The following is a 16,921-nucleotide window of genomic DNA, read 5'->3' as shown; positions in this document are numbered from 1 at the left end:
CAGTTCTACTAAATGTGGCAGAGTTGACTCCCAGGATCTGTTCTGTTGGGGGAGGGAGACACTAATACAGACACTTGCACCCACACACACCTGGGACACTGGGAAAGAGCTGACTTCCCTGGTTTTTGTTAGTAGTTTTGATTCTCTGCTTTTTTGTTATAACTAAACAGAATTTTCTTGTGACTAAGTTGATTGTGTTTGAAAGTAATCAGGACTAATTATTAAAACAATACCATGAGGAAGGAAGGAAACATTTTTATTTCCTTTCTCCCAGAACACAAATGGAATCCTGGCCATGCTGGATGAAGAGTGCCTGAGGCCCGGCACGGTCACTGATGAGACCTTCTTAGAAAAGCTGAACCAAGTGTGTGCTACCCATCAGCACTTTGAGAGCAGGATGAGCAAGTGCTCCCGGTTCCTCAATGACACATCTCTACCCCACAGCTGCTTCAGAATCCAGCATTATGCTGGCAAGGTATGGGGGCTGGGAGGACCCACCAGGCCTGCAGTGCATTCCCACAGAGAGAGTGCACCACAGAGACAGGTATTCCGGACACTGTTCACTTCTGAGGATAAATCCACCCCCAATCCGATGATCAGTGTTCAGTAGAAATTGGATCTGGTCCATGCAGAATAAAATCCTGTTAATACAGAGAACTGAAAGCAAATTCAGTGGACTTAATGAACAGTCCAAACATATTTTTAAAATCGACTTCATTATTTTCAAATGCTAAGCTCTCCTAAAAACAAAACAAAAAAACCTAACAGTACTAATAAAGGAAAGTAATCAATAAAAATTGGAAATCACTGAAGAGTTAGAGTAGGTTTTGAAAGCACAAACCATTTAGCAAAAATAATGAATTCTTAGATTGATTTTGAAATAATACCAGAAAAGATATCTGCCTTTTTAAAAAAGGCTCTTATTTATTTGGTTAATGTTGTGGAAATTAATTTTATGTCATCAAATCTATAAAGATAATATTAAAAACAATTCTGATAGTAGGTTAATTTAAAATCCTAAAAATTAGATTATTGATTATAGAATATAAAAGGTTGGGGCTGGGACTCAGTGGAGAGCGCTTGCCTTGCACAGTGAGGCACTGGGTTCGATCCTCGACACCATAAATAAATAAATAAATAAATGTATAAAAAAGGTTAATTGGCGCTAATACCTTCTTTATTATAATTAAGATCACATACTTTCAAAGAAAAACCTTAATTATGTGTTTAGTCAAAAATAGATAAATGTGGTATCTGAAATATTTCATTTCAACTTTGGTACTTTATTTTTTTCCATTAATCTATGTTATTAAAAGGTACGTTCCTGATTAGTTTTTCTGCTGCTCAAGTATGTCTCTGAAAATGATACCATTATTTCTGTTTTCCTTTCTTTTAAAGAGACTAGAATTGGCACATATAAACCAAAAAATAAAAATCAAACCTCAGATTTATGTTAAAACGGCTCAAAAAAAATCTAAACTCCTTTGAAAACGTTATGATAACACTTGCAGAGTTAATTCTTTTAAATCTTGAAAGGTAATAGAATTCATTTTGATCTCTTCTGGTACGAAACAGAATTTAAACTTGGAGGCAAGTTTGGCATCAGTGTGCCTGATGAACGGGGCTTTTGGAGGGGAAGGAAGTAGCTGCCATGTCGATTAGCCGCTTGGTGTTACTGTGTGCATCGAGCCCACTGTTGAGTCCCATGTGCTGCTCGTAGGTGCTGTACCAGGTGGAGGGATTTGTTGACAAAAACAATGACCTTCTCTATCGAGACCTGTCCCAAGCCATGTGGAAGGCCGGCCATGCCCTCATCAAGTCTTTGTTCCCTGAAGGGAACCCTGCCAAGATCAACCTGAAAAGGCCGCCAACAGCAGGGTCACAGTTCAAGGCATCCGTGGCCACGCTAATGAAAAACCTACAGACCAAGAACCCAAACTATATCAGGTATTTCTGGCACAACCAAATGCTTTGACAATACAAATGTGAGAACACTCAAGGAATATCTTTTTCCTGTTTGCTTCATTCTGAGAGTAGCCCAAGCCCAGGACAACTAACACAGTTCAGATCTAATATCATGATGTCTGGGGTGGACTTGCATAATGCTCCACTACCTTTCTTTCCCCAAATATAAGGAAGGGGGGAAAAATTATGTGGGGATGATAGATATTTCATGATACTAGGTGGTTGGCACATAGGGGTTCTCAACTTTCTATATGTTTAGTCTTTTTTAAATGACCAATTAAGGAACAAATATAAAATGGTTTTCCTGATCAGAGTTTGCAGAAAGCTCTTTTTGTTGCTGTTATTTTGGATTCCTTTGATAATGACTATAGCCATGTTACTATTGAGGGCAAGAGGCAGGAGGAGCTGGGGTGCAACTCTGGTTTGTGTTAGGAAGTCGCACGCTTTGTTTCCAAGCAGAGTTGTGGACCAGGAGAGCCAGTGACTCCTAAAATAGCATGAAGTTTTTCAAGTCAATATAAAAGAATCCTTTAAACCTCTGATTTCTTTTTTCCCTGTCTCTGGGACATCTTAGGTACTCACCTCAAGATTCAGGAAAGACCAACTAGGATGAGAGTTTACCATGTGTGTGAACTAGAAGATAGGAAGGATGCTCTGTGGTGGGCCAGACCTGAGCCTACCCACACCCAGTTTGAAAATTCACTTATGAGGAAATTAGAGTAATAAAGAGTTTTGTGTTTGACTTTTTTACCTGATATTTATATCAGAAGAAACATACATAGGCAAAAATCACTCTGGTTTGATTGTCATCAACTTAGAGCATAAATTGGGAGAAAAATCTAGTTTCCAAAAAACAACCAGGAAATTTTTTGTGATCAATTGCTTTTGTTACTGTCCATTGAGTAGATTTTTTAAAAAAACTCTGATTTATCGAGGTGTTGTTGACATTGATTGATATGTACAGATCCTAGGTGAACAGTTCAATTATTTTTTTAACCATTCTACATATAAGTTGGTAACCACCACCCAGGTCAAGGCATAAACATTTCCACCGTTCCAGAAAGTTTTTTTATTTCTCTTCCGTTAGTGATTTTTCTAATATTAAGATTTAAGAAATCTTAATAAATCCTGAGGTTTCGAAGATAACATGTTTTCTTCTAGAATCTTCATAGTTTCAGATTTCATATTTAGGTTTACTGCTTTTTTGCCATATAAATAGCCTGTTGTTTTGATACCATACATTCATAGGGAGAAAAATCCCTCTTTTCATCCAGTTGTCTTGGTGACTTTGTTGATAATTAGTTGAATGTATGGGTAGGGGTATAGGTCTGAACTTACTAAGCTGATCCATTGATCTGTTTGTCCTTATTTAAGCCAAAGAGTGGGCATTATGTTTATAGATGGTGAAAGCATAAAACACCAAGACAAAACTAGTTAGACAACCATAATTGTGAATTTTTAACCATTGTATTAGGACAGAGGGATTGCTGCAATATGATCCAAAACTAATAATGGCTTAAACAATACTGGCATTTATTTTGTGTGTGTGTGTGTGTGTGTGTGTGTGTGTGTAACTATTAAGTGCAAGAACACCATGGCTAAAAGGATAGCTCCTTCTCTTTTGTGGCTCTGCCATTTCCAGGTATATTCTTCATTCCCATAACCAAAGATGGCTGTGCATAATATCAATTTTCACATCCAGTGGTAAGCTGAAGTCCAGCTTAACTGGAAGAAGGGGACATCAGGTCCCTTCCTTTTAAGGACACAGATATTACAATGGCAAACATTACTTCTGCTCTGATCTTAGTGGTCAGAGTTTGTTTACGTGGCCACAACTACTTGCAAAGGAGGCTAGGAATGTAGTCTTTACCTAAGCAACAAAATACCCTGTAGAAAAGGAGCAGAGAGCCAGGCATGGTGGTGCTTGCCTTCAATTCCAGCTGCTCAGAAGGTTGAGGCTTGAAAGTGCAAGGCCAGCTGGGCCATTTAGCCTGTCTCCAAACAAAATAAAAAAGGCTGGGGGATGTAACTCAGTGGTAGAGTGTTTTCCTAGCATGTGCCAAGATCTGGGTTCAATCACTAGTACCACCACCACCATCATGAATATACATATATATGGAGGTAGTGCCATGCTTTGTCTTTTCATTGAGGTATAATATATATTTGTTAGTCTTAATTCCGCCTGTTGTTGAATTTTTACATATATATGCATGTGTGTTACCCAGTCCAGACTAAAATGTTTTCCCAGACTAAATGTCATCCCAGAAGGCTCCCTGTCCTCCTTCAACCTTGATCTCCACCACTACCTCTTTCCAAATATAACAGTCCTGACTTCCTTTAGTTTTGCTTAAACTTGATACAGTGGGATCCTACTCTTGGTTGACTTCTTTCACTCAACAAAATGTAATTGGTGTTCTTCCATGACATTATATATACTAGTGGTTTGTTCTTTTGTTAAAAATTGCTACATATGTAGTATTTTATTTACTTTTAGTTTATTATATAATGATTTGAAACAATTACTAAAGAAATGACCAGGTTTCCCACAAATAACAAAGAGTTGTTTTGCTAGGAAATGATTAGACACAGTATTTTGTAAAACATGGTAGAGTTGTAACCATAGAGGGAGAGTTTAAAACCTAAAATATTTGTAATCTTTTAGGTGTATCAAGCCGAATGATAAAAAAGCAGCACACATCTTCAATGAGAGTCTAGTGTGTCATCAGATCAGATACCTGGGTCTTTTGGAGAATGTCCGAGTAAGGCGGGCAGGCTATGCCTTCAGGCAGGCCTATGAACCTTGCCTGGAAAGATACAAAATGCTTTGTAAACAAACATGGCCTCATTGGAAAGGACCAGCAAGGTAAGAAGTTCATTGACCATATGGAATAATGAATCTTTAAAGAATACAAATAACATTGTTTTTGTTTTTGCATATGCTATTAAGCAAAACAGAATTGTATAAAAAATTGGTTTGTAGACTTTCATTAGAATACCATTTTGGCTAATTCTCATAGAGTCTCAGTTTTCTTTAAGGTCAAAACAGGACCTTCCAAATCCACATTCGGAACTCACATTTTGATAAATTTTTAAAATATGCCTGTGGTTGATTTGTAAGAGGCAATTTATACTTGGCATGTATACTTGTATAAAATCATTAAAGGGTAGAGTTAGAGGCATTGAGGATCAGCACTCTCATCTTTTTGCTTTTCCCATGTGGAATTTAACTCTAGAGAGAGTTGGTAGGTGGGGTATAGTTTCCACTCTTTGCCCGTTTCTGCCCCAGTTGAGAAGTAGATGCCAGGAGCAGATAGAATTCAGCTTCCGTGTTATTGCTAGTCCAGCTGGATTAGAGAGCATGGCTTGGTCCTTGGACTGTATGGCTTTCAGCTGGACTGTTATGAATTTTGCTTGCATTCCAGTCCCAGACAGGGTTCTGGATACTGCAAGTCCAGCCCTCTGAGCATCTCCATCACCCAACAGCTTCCCACATGCAGAGAGAACTTGTGCACTGGTGGGCAGCTGCTGCAGGAGAAAAATCAGGCCTCGTCTCTGTAGTGGCCTTTTTTCTGCTGTCACCAATCAGAGAATGTCCCTTTTCCTGAATACTGTAGGAGGCCTTATTCCTGCTTTATGGATAAGGACAGCACTTGGGTTTTTATTTCACTAACTGATGTTGTCTCCACATTCTCTGTGGGCCTGGCCTTTCACAGGAACATGAAAAGCAATTAAGACACACACCCTATGTTATAAGAAAATAGAAAATATCCAGTCGTGGTGTTGTCTCTGATACCTAATTCAGTATCCAAATAATGTAGGATCTGGGTAATATTTCAGTTCCCACAGCTGATTTCTTGGGTATTATGGTAAACAAGTGTCAGAATACAGTACCTGTCTGGTACCTAGTATACAGGTTGGGAGAGTGAGGTAAGTTTTGAAAACTCAAGTTGAAACCATGGTCCAGTCCTTGATCCACCATGTAAGGCTCGTGTTCTTTAGCATCCATTGGCCTGGCTCTGAGCACTATCCCTTGGGCCTCTGGTGACAGCCACAATGTTTAAAATGTCTCAGGAATCAATTGAGTAGACTTACTATGGATCTGAGTTTCTTGCACAGCCTTTTGGCCCTGGTTGATACAACAATGTGTGTCTATTTGATACAAGTATTATCTGAATGTAATCAAGAAATTGGCTTTCATACCACTTTTTCTTAGAATACATAGTTTTGAACACAAATTTACTTTTTTAGTATTTAGTAGAGTTGGTTTAAGTTGTGGAATTTAGTCCTGAACATTCAGGAGGAATGATTACTTAGAAACAAAGCTGAAAACCTGATATCATGACATAAGCTAAAACTATTTATTGTAATAAAAATTTTTGTTTATTTTTCTTAGGTCTGGTGTGGAGGTTCTGTTTAATGAGTTAGAGATTCCTGAAGAAGAATATTCCTTTGGTAGATCAAAGATATTCATCCGAAACCCAAGAACAGTATGTAATCAAACTTTTATGCTCTGAACTTTAGAGTCTCATAGACAAGTTTTTAAAGAATAGTTGACTTCATGACATTACCTGAAATGCTACCATGAGTGCTTCACTCCTATGTTTATCTGTGCATGTCCAAGAAATTGTGCGAGTAAGGGTAGTGGAAAGTGTGTGTGTTATGTAAGACACATCAAATCTTCAATCCAAAAGATTGTGCCCCATTTAAGAAACCATAAAGAAATTGTCACAACCAGATGAAACCTTCCTGATTCACATCAAATGGGAAGTAAAACCAGTCTTTGTTACTAGAAACTATTAACTCTACTTTTAGAGATATACAAAGACAAAATTGAAAATTTTTAAAACTTTAAAGAACATTTCTAAAATTCTACCATATAGAACTCCAAGGGAGCTTTTTCATAAATGGATTAGAGTAAGTTCAATTAGCATAACAGTTGATTTGATAATTTGGAAATTTGGAGAACTTGAAGAGGGTTTAAATGGTTGAGGAGAGAAAATTTGGCACCATTCACTTCCTATCACAGGTACAGTGTCCCTTATCCAAAAGACTGGGTTCAGGTCTTGGATTTTTTTTTTTTTTTTAATATTTGTATTGATTTTACTGGCTAAAATTCCTAATCTGAATATCTGAAACCGAAGTGCCCCAAAATCCAGAACTTTTGAGCATCAACATTGATATTCAAAAGGTTTCAGATTTGAAACCATTTTAAATTTGGGATTGTGGATGCTCAATCTAAACTAGTTTGGGTCCTCATAGTGTAAAGGTAAACAAACTCAGTTCAGCTTCTCTCTGATTTGTCATAAATGCTGATCACTGGAATACAAACTGCATCTGTCATGAATCCATTCAAATATTTTTCTTGTGAGTTATGATCCATATCCTGTGTGTTAATGTAGTTGATTTCAGTTTGCCATTTTACCTTCTGAGAATTACTGTCATGTATGCCATGAGGTTTTGGAGGATTTTTGATAAGTCCACCTATAATTTCTTCATTAGTTATTCAAATTAGAAGATCTGAGGAAGCAGCGGCTGGAAGACTTGGCCACTCTCATTCAGAAGATTTATCGAGGCTGGAAATGCCGCACACACTTCCTGCTAATGAAGAAAAGTCAAATTGTGATTGCCGCCTGGTACAGGAGATATGCGGTGAGTCTCAGTCAATTGTAATCTGAAATAGAGATGCTAATTTGCCAACAGTTGTCGTATACTTACTATGTGTGTAGTATTTACATATTTAATTCTCTCAACAACCTTTTAAGATGGATGTTCTTAAGATGCCTTTTTTTAGGCCTGAGAAAACTAAAGCATTGAGGTGTGAAGTAACTTCCCCATGGCCACATATGGCTGCAAATGGCAGAATGGGGAGCTGAGTCCAAAGATGTTTCCAAGCTTGACTATACCAATTTATACATAGCAAGAAATTTACCTTGTTAGTTTGGACATAAGATTGGGTAAGACAATGTCATTAACCTTTTCACTCAGGTTGGGTCAGTTTTTCAAAATGACTGACTTTTCTATATTTATTGTAGCAGCATTAAGATGGCCTGATTTCCAGAAAGCCAAAGCTGTGTTTTAGTAGAGTTCTGTTTTTTCTTCAGTCTTCATATATCTGGCCATATTAACTCTAGGGAAAGATTCAATAATAAATTATGTTTACTTGATTAATATGGAATTCCTTTTTGGAACTTTCTTTCTCGCTTTTTTTATAGACGATTGTTGGAGGCACAACACAGATTTAAAAGAAGCCTGAGGTTACCCGTAGGCTAGATTGAAATTGAGTTGTATTCTTGAAAAATGAATTTTAGTGATAAGAACACCTCTTCCAAGTGTTTTTTATTGTTCTTTACTACAGAGTGAGTTGGGAAATGATTAAATTTGGAGTCAAATCTCAGCTTATTCTTTTTTTTTTTTTTTTTTTCCAGTGACAGAGAGATTTTGCTATAAGGCTTTTTTTTTAATGGTTACTTATTCTTGTGTAATACATTTTAGTGTATTATTTCCAAGGTTTGGAAATTAGTGAAGTACTTAAATGATTAAACCAAAGAAAATGTGCTTGGTTTTTAAGTATCTTTAAAATTGCTTACCCTTGTTAAAACACACAACCAACTGGGGACACAGTGGCACACACCTGTAATCCCAGCTACTTGAGAGACTGAGGCAAGACAATGTCAAGGTCAAGGCCAGCCTGAGTAACTTAATGAGACTCTGCCTAATGATAAAATAAAAGTCTCACCAGCTGTCCACACTGACGAGATGAGCTGGGTTCAAAAGAGCTGTCTGCAACATTAAGTTAAGAAAACGGCGAGAAATCATGCACCACAGAAGTAGTTTTCATGTTGAGGGTAGGATGGCTCTGCAACCTTAAGGGTCAGCTTCCACACTGGACAGTGCTGGAAAGGGAGAGTGTACACCTGGAATCTCTTTATTTTTTAGGGGAGACTCACAAAGGAGATTCGATGGAATGTTCTTCACCAAATAAGTCAGGGGATAATGTTTCCAAGGTGGAGTCTTGCTTTGTGATGTTTTGTGGTCAGCAGATTGATTGACATCTTGGCAAATCATACCTATCTCAGGTGCTGTGAGGGATCACCGGCAGAGCGAGAGGAAAGGCACACTTACATCGCACAGCCCAATCAGTGTGCAACACCAGACCTGTCCCCTCATATAGTTTCAATGCACATAGCTCACACACAGCCCATGGATGGCTTGTGACAAAAAAGGGCTGAGGCTGTAGCTCAGTAGTGGAGCACTTGCCTCAGAAGCATGAGGTTCAATCCCTAGGGCCACCAAAAAAAAAAAAAAAAAAAAAAAGACTACAACCAGCAGTACAAGTTTTAAAGTATGAACCTGTCTAGCTATGTGAATGACAGATTAATTCATGTGCATTCTACAAAGGCATTGAGAATTATTATCACCTAGCTGGGTGGCACTGGGTTCTTCTGTATGCACACTGCACTACTTAACTCTTCCACAGATTCACAATGCTGTTTTCTGTTTGGCTTAGAAAGGGAAGACCAGCAAATAATTGTTCTGCAAGGGGCCCTTTTGCTATTCCTTTTTTTGCAATCATCATAAAAACCCCAAGTTTAAGAGAATACTGAATTCATCTATCTTTAATTCTATAGTTTTGAAACACCAAATGTACTGGGCTCTGGAAATAGCAAGGTAAACAAAATAGCCTGATCACTGACTTGCTAAAGTTATACCTAGTAAGGGTGCATCTGAGAAAATAAATAATTAGGACAATTGCAGATCATTGTGAGATAGAAATGGAGAACCAAGATCAAGAATAATGGAGATGGGCTATAACTAAATGGGAGGGTGGAGGAGGACCTTCTTGGGAGTGGCTAGACAATACAGAGAAGCAGAAACACCAAGTAGTATTTGTAACCTCCCTCCAGTAGAGAGCTTTTATATCATTGGGTGAAAAAAGTTACCATAAATCATTAATTCACAATGGTAGACATTATAAACAGTATTAATTTGCAGAATGGAAACAAATCAGCAGCCCAGTTTTTTGGGTGTGGTGCCAGGGATTGAACCCAGGGGTGCTTAACTACCAAGCCACATCCCCAGCTCTTTTCATTTTTTTTATTTTGAGACAGGATCTCACTAAGTTGAGGCCTTGCGAAGTTGCTGAGTCTGGCTTTGAACTTGTGATCCTCCTGCCTCAGCCTCCCAAGCTGCTGGGATTACAGGCATGCTTCAGGACACCCAGCCTAATACCCATTTTTTTGTGTGTATTGTCGTTGTTGTTTTTTAAAGATGGACACAATATGTCTATTTATTTTATTTATTTTTATGTGGTGCTGAGAATCAAACCAGTACCTCACATGTGTGAGGCAAGCACTCTGCTACTGAGCTAGAACCTCAGCCTCACAATACCCCATTTTTAGAGAAAGGATTAACTTTCCTCTAGAGTTATTATCTGTTTCAACTTTGAACTAAGTACCTCAAGAAGTTAGCTATGTGTTATTCAAGCCAGTGATCAATTCAGTATTTCCTTTCAACTGAGTAACTCAAGATGTTCTGAACTCTTGTCTTCATTTACTGATTATTTTAAAATATTCCATATTCTGTGGTATTTCATAGAGATAAACTTTAAAGTGAGATATAGTTATTTCAAGAATTTATCAATAATTTCAAGAAACTCTCAAGAATTTAGGGATTGAAAAAGAAAATATAGAAGTACCAAATGGGTGCCAGAAGTGATGGTAGACCTTGTAGATTTAATTTGTCCCTGTGTACTTGGAATATTACTCTTTGAGGAATCATAGATGTTTCTTAGCTCCTCATTTGACCACTGAAGCACTGAAGCCCAGAGAAGGTGAGTGGCTCATCCAAAGCTTATCTCTGGGCTTTCCCTGCTGGCTCCCCCTTGTTCTGCTGCCCATCTTCCCCATTTCATCTGATCTTCCAAAATGGAGTCTAGGATCCTGAAGGCATCTCTCACCTCAGCAAACAGGAGCTGAGCAACTAGTGCTTCCAGAGTGAAAGATGACAGCATTGCTAAATTTCCATCAGAGATGCCCATGTCTCAGCATGTACTACAAACTAAATGCTGTAAGAGCTCACTTTTCTAGGGAGGGCGTTCCAGGACCTTCTAATATGAGGCATCAGCCCTAGAAGTGAGCAAGGTCTCTGAGTACTGAGCCAAAGCATGGCATCTTACTGGGTCTTCCAGTTTAACCTTCCTCTACTTGTAGAAACTCTGATGCTCTGAGCTCTCTTGTTGAGCTGTCTGCTCTCTGTCACTCCCAGGGATTGTTTATCCTTTACGCTGTTGACATGTGTCCTCTTCAAGTCCTTGAAGGCAAGAATGAAATCAGGCTCACCTTTACTTCATGGTTTTGTTCTAATGGGGGCTCCATATATAAATGTTCAATCAGTTGATACTGGTGTACAGAAATTTTTACCCTATTTCCTGTCTGGAAGCAGGGTGAAAACAACAAAAGGAAACTAGGGAGATTCAAGGTGGGCCCAATAAGTTGCATGTGACAAGTGACACCAAGAAGAGAGAGCACTCAAAAGCAGATGGGTCCGTCAGAATATGAGGCTCAGCCTTAGAACAGTGTAGAATAGGTGTTGACAGGGGTGGCTCCTAAGCCATTTGGAAGTTATTTTTTTGTTATTTTGATGTGTACATTGAATTTACTGTAGTAATTTTAGACTTCATTATTTTGGTTCTTGACATGTTTGCTTACAGAAGAAGTGTGAATAATATAGGGTCCTTTGTACTAAGTGAGTGAATATCCTTTCTCAGCCTTGCAGTGTCCGCATCACAGATATATATATATATATATAAATACAGCTGCTAATATCTTCCTCTTTTATCCTACAGCAACAAAAGAGGTATCAGCAGATAAAGAGTTCTGCCTTGGTAATTCAGTCATATATCCGGGGTTGGAAGGTGAGTCTAAAAGAAGTATGCTTTGTTTATTTGGGGGTTTTGGGTTCTTCCCAGGATGATGTATTTAGGCTTACGCTGCAGGGGAGGACTCCTCTGCCTCCTGCCTACCCAGTAAACAATCCAATGGGAAGAATAAACATTATGGGCCAAGTGGGGGCCCTGGTGGCCATGTCTTGGCTGCTTCCTTCTAACCAGCTTTCTTTTTGAGAGCTTTGTTCTCCAAGCAGGAAGTTCTTGAAACAATACTGGACATGATCTCAGTATTCCCTTACCCCAGGTTTTTGACGGAAGCTGTGGCCCAGAGAGGTCTTAACAGCCATTGCTTCCATGCTTGTGAGTCCTGTGTGATTTCAGCACCCCCAGCCTACCAATTTCCATATGACCATCTTGCAGATTGCCCTGTCATGACTAAAAGATCCTTCACTCTAGCCATGTCTAGTGGAGAGAGGGTGACAAGGAGTGGTCACTGTTGGGTAACCTGGTTCCAGTCCTTCCTCCATAGCTTAGCTCAGGGTTCAATGAACTGTGTCTCGCATGCCCCATATCTAACCTGTGGCCTGTTTTGATACAACTAGCAAGCCAAGAATGGCTTTCATATTTTAAACTGTTGTTAAGAAAAAACAAAAGAGGAGATTTCATGACATGTAAAATTTAATATAAAATATAGCTTTTAATGCCATGAAGATTTGTTGGGACATAGTCACATTCATTCATTGCACAGACCATCCAGCTACAAAACCAAAAATATTTACTATCTTGCCCAGTACAGAAAAAGTCTGTGAACTTCCTGCTCAGAGCCTGTGCTGACCACTTTGCTGTTGGGAGATTTTATGGAATAGTCTGGATCTAGACAGGATACTTTGAGGCTCCGGGTGTGTCCAGGCTTAGGGTTTCTTCAGAGAGTATACCCTGGGCCAGGAGTCCAGCAGCATTGGTGGACCTTTGTCTAAACTGACCATGGAGGCCCTGGTTGTCCCACAGAAAACTGTCAAAATGCAGACCTGAGCACGCAGAGTAAGTGACTGCTGCCTGCTGGGTCTTCCCTGACCTCATTACTGGACCTTCAGATTCAGTCTGCAGGCTAGAAACTGCAGAGGCAGGACCTGGAGTCCACCTCCAATCCGGATACTTCCCTGGCTTCCATAAAATCCGTTCCCAGCCATTACTGAAAAGAAGCCACCAGTTTGGGATCAGTGTGGGCAATGTTATTAGCAAATATTAAAAACCTCTTTTAAATAAAAAGAATAGCTACACTTATATTCGAGACAGGTCATGATCAAAGAGGTACTATCTCTAAAGTTCCCCTGACCACATTCTGAGAACTCTCCTCTCCTCTGATGTGTGTCAGCTTGCATCCCTGTGGTTAGATTTTTTCCTGTTGCCTCTCAGGCCAGGAGGCTGCTGTTCTTACCCGGTGTGGGGCGGGGGGAGGGTGGAACTGCCCTGTCAGGCTCAATGCTGTTGTTTTTGACCGTCTCAGACTGTTCTGGGCTTCCCTTTCTTTAAGATGTTGATGTTTCACTGGGTTATGGGTGTTAGGACTTTCATCTCTTCCAGAATTTTCTCTTGGTTACTATGAATTTCTTTCTTTTTATTTTAACATTCCCTTATTTGAGTAATTCTGTATCCTAGGCTCGGAAAATCCTACGGGAACTGAAACATCAGAAACGCTGTAAGGAGGCAGCCACAACCATTGCCGCCTACTGGCATGGGACCCAGGTAGGCCAGAGGCCCAGAGGAAGGTGATGGGCCAGGAGTGACGTGCACAGAGCCATGGACCCTCAGCTTCAAGGGGCAGAACATGTTTCACTGGCTTAAGCTACTGAGCACGCGTTTGCCTCTCACTCTTGCCAACATTTTGGTGTGGGGTGGTGGCACATGCTTTTGCATTTACCCATTTACCATTGGTGGTGACTGGTGTGTCTCTCTTTTTCTTTCTCCATTGGGGAGCAGCAGTAACCTTTCCTGCCTTAAACTTTTCTGTAACTCCTTTTCAAATGCATCACAGGCGCGAAGGGAACTGAGACGGCTGAAGGAGGAGGCTAGGAATAAACATGCTATTGCAGTTATTTGGGCTTACTGGCTTGGATCTAAGGTACTTGGTGCTCGCGTCCCATTACTCCATTCTGGAATTCTGCAGTAATCAATCTTTCTCTCTAGCATACGAGGGGATGAATGATTATAATCAGTAGTGACTCAGCCTGGTGCATGTCCTGGCAGCCAGATTTAATAAACCTGGAGATGTATGAGTAGTGTGCATAGGAAACTTAGGCATGTGTAGACCAAAACAACTAATTGCTTACTAATAAGGCATTAGTATATAGTTGCTAATTTTGAAAAACTCTTCAGTAACCTGCATGCTTGGTTTCTCCCTCTCACCCCCCACCCCTCCACTGATGTATGCTGGCAGCGTTTATAGAGGGTTTTTTTATTGGTAGGGTGGGGGTAGGGGGCATGTTGGGAATGTTAAGATTTGGACTTGAATTAGTCCTCAATGTGTTGGCAATGAAAATGCCTTTAATGCATGCCTTAAAAATTAATCCATGAATGAAATTGTGATTTTTTTTGGCTCTGTGTGGCAGCTATTGATTATTAGAAGCAAAATATTACATGTGAAAAGAGTTATCATCTTTGATTTCACAGAAAATTGTGCTCATGCAAAGCTAGCTATAATTGCCACCGAAGAATCCCAGGAATTTCACCATCAGCTGTTTGCTTTCAGAAACAAAGGCCTCCTGAAATGTTCTCCCTAATCCCCAGGCAGAGTCGTGGGCTCTGTGAACATTTCACATACCCCAAGGGACAAGGTTTTTAGATGTTTTTGTTACTTAGAAAACCAAAGGTCATCTTTGCTAAAAATGTGTATTCCAGTTAGAGACACAAATATCCACAGAGTCCTCTGTTTTTAAGTCTACCTTGTCAACATTACGAGCCCATCTTGTGAGAAAAAATGAGAAAAGTCAACCTTTGCCTGCATAAAGAGCTCAGTTTGCCAAAAACTAACCAAAATTGTTCATTAGTGTTTTTCCTAAAACATCTGTGAAAAACAAACTAGTTCCTTTCGTCATCTAAGGGAAATGTCCTCGCAGGGGCAGAAGGACTTTTACATATTTTTTTGCTGAGATTTCTCCACTAATAAAGCTTATTTCCAAGTCATGTGATATATGATGTCTTAAAAAATTAAGCCTATTTTTTCCATTTAAGATAGCATGCATTAATGTTTCCCTAAGATTAATTTACAAACCTGAAAGGTATTTATTTCACTTTTTGCCTTGTTTCAATCTCCAATATATTTCCGTGTTTGGGACCTTAGCTAACATTTAATTTTTATACATACTACTTCTAATTTTTCAACTGGAAAAAATTATTTGAGTTTTTAAATTTTCTTTCTCTCTCTTTTTTTTTTTTAATTTGCACTTCAGTGAAGCAACCTTTATTCTTTTCAGTTTTGCAAATGGTTGTTCATGAGAGTTGCCTTTTTACTTATTGAAATGAGGTTCACAGCTTCTGTGGCCCCATGTACTCTCAGCAAAAGGGAAATCTAGTGGTCACTGTGTCACTCACCATTCTAAGGCTTCAATAAGGAATAAGAGAATAGAGAAAGAAACAAAGAAAGAGCCAGAACAGGAGGGGGGAAAAAGGAGAAGAATGGGCAGGGGAGTCAGGGATGATGACCTTGGGTGCTACACAGATTGCCTCCTCTGGAGCAGAATCACAAACAGCCTCACCAGCTTGACACCAATCCCTTGGGTTGAAGTGGTTTTGCTCTGTTCCTCTTTCGTTCTGGAATCCTATTCATAAATTGGCTTTTCTGTTTGGTGGGGTATCTTTTTCTGGTCATTTGTGCTGTCTGCATTGGGCTGTCTCTTTTATTTACTATCTAAAACATTCTAGGCTCGAAGGGAATTGAAACGCTTGAAGGAGGAGGCTAGGCGTAAGCATGCGGTTGCTGTCATTTGGGCTTACTGGCTTGGACTGAAGGTACTTCCTCTACCACTTCTTTCTGCCCAGGGTGAAGTCTGTAAAGCCTAGCACCTACTAACCCTGAAAGAACTACTGATAATGCTTGCTGATGGTCTGCACAGTCTATAAAATGTCATCTTGCCTGATTTTTCTTTTTGAGAAGAAACATGTATGCTAGTATTTTTGTGATTTTAATTTAATAGGTGTCAAGTCATACACAATGTGGCATATTTCATGAAAGACGCTTTGTCACCTGAGTTTGATTTTGTGTTAATCTTTTGAGCATATATATATATATATATATATATTTTTTTTTTTTAAATCATGAGACAGAGCACAATGGTGGAGCTGAAAGCTGACCAGCCACTCACAGTCACCAGCCTGGGCATAGCGGGTTTCCTTTGCCTGCATCTGCCTCTTCTGCTCCTCTAAAGGCTGCTTGGAGTCCAGCATTCTTCAAAGCAAGCATCATCTTAACTGTTCAGCATAGACACGAAAGGGTTTTGTGTCAGTAAACTTACGGATTTTCATGAATGAGATGACAGAGATCAGTGGATCTTGCAGTTAATGAGAACTTTAAGTTCAAATGCCTTGTGATTAGGGCAGGGTTTTATTCCAGAGAGATGCTTATTGCTGCAGTAGGACAAGGGTACACATAATTAAATATGTAAATACGACTGAGCTTTGAAGACCTTCAAAATGACTTTCAGACAATGTGAAGATTTGGCCTTCTTAATATTCAACTACTAATCACCTCAAGGAATCATCCAAAATCATCTATCTATAGTGCCTACTGGGGATAATTAGACACCCCCCCCCTTTTTTTTAATACTGTATTCCTCTTCATTATTTTTACTTTAATCTGATAACACTGAATCTTATTCTAAACATTTAAATATTATCTGAGAAATCATTGACTCTGAATCTGAACAACCCTTAGAAATATCCCTGAATCTTTGAACTTTCTACAATTTCCCCTGAAAGTTCAGCCTATAAACTTTAAAATGTCCTTATTAATCCTGATTACTCATGAAGTAATTTTTGAAGTAATTAAGAAGTAACTTAAATGTGAATTTAACA

General features: G+C 39.2%; 1 protein-coding gene across 4 annotated transcripts in view; it reads left to right on the top strand.

Moving 5' to 3' along the window:
• The window catches only part of Myo1b (myosin IB), a 172,214-nt gene that overhangs the window by 138,050 nt on the left and 17,243 nt on the right, over positions 1–16,921 (top strand). For 2 of the 4 annotated variants that reach the window (XM_027924981.2, XM_071618972.1), the window contains exons 16-24: positions 275–475; positions 1,721–1,947; positions 4,628–4,828; positions 6,359–6,452; positions 7,465–7,614; positions 11,810–11,878; positions 13,511–13,597; positions 13,887–13,973; positions 15,773–15,859. In XM_027924981.2, coding sequence (XP_027780782.1) covers positions 275–475; positions 1,721–1,947; positions 4,628–4,828; positions 6,359–6,452; positions 7,465–7,614; positions 11,810–11,878; positions 13,511–13,597; positions 13,887–13,973; positions 15,773–15,859 — 1,203 coding nt within the window. The remainder of the gene's footprint in view (positions 1–274; positions 476–1,720; positions 1,948–4,627; positions 4,829–6,358; positions 6,453–7,464; positions 7,615–11,809; positions 11,879–13,510; positions 13,598–13,886; positions 13,974–15,772; positions 15,860–16,921) is intronic. The other 2 variants (XM_027924982.3, XM_027924984.3) reach the window with 2 other exon arrangements.

The sequence above is a fragment of the Marmota flaviventris genome, chromosome 11 (genome assembly GCF_047511675.1).
Source record: "Marmota flaviventris isolate mMarFla1 chromosome 11, mMarFla1.hap1, whole genome shotgun sequence".
In the NCBI taxonomy this organism is placed as follows: Eukaryota; Metazoa; Chordata; class Mammalia; order Rodentia; family Sciuridae; genus Marmota; species Marmota flaviventris.
This window is presented reverse-complemented; position numbering and strand designations above follow the sequence as displayed.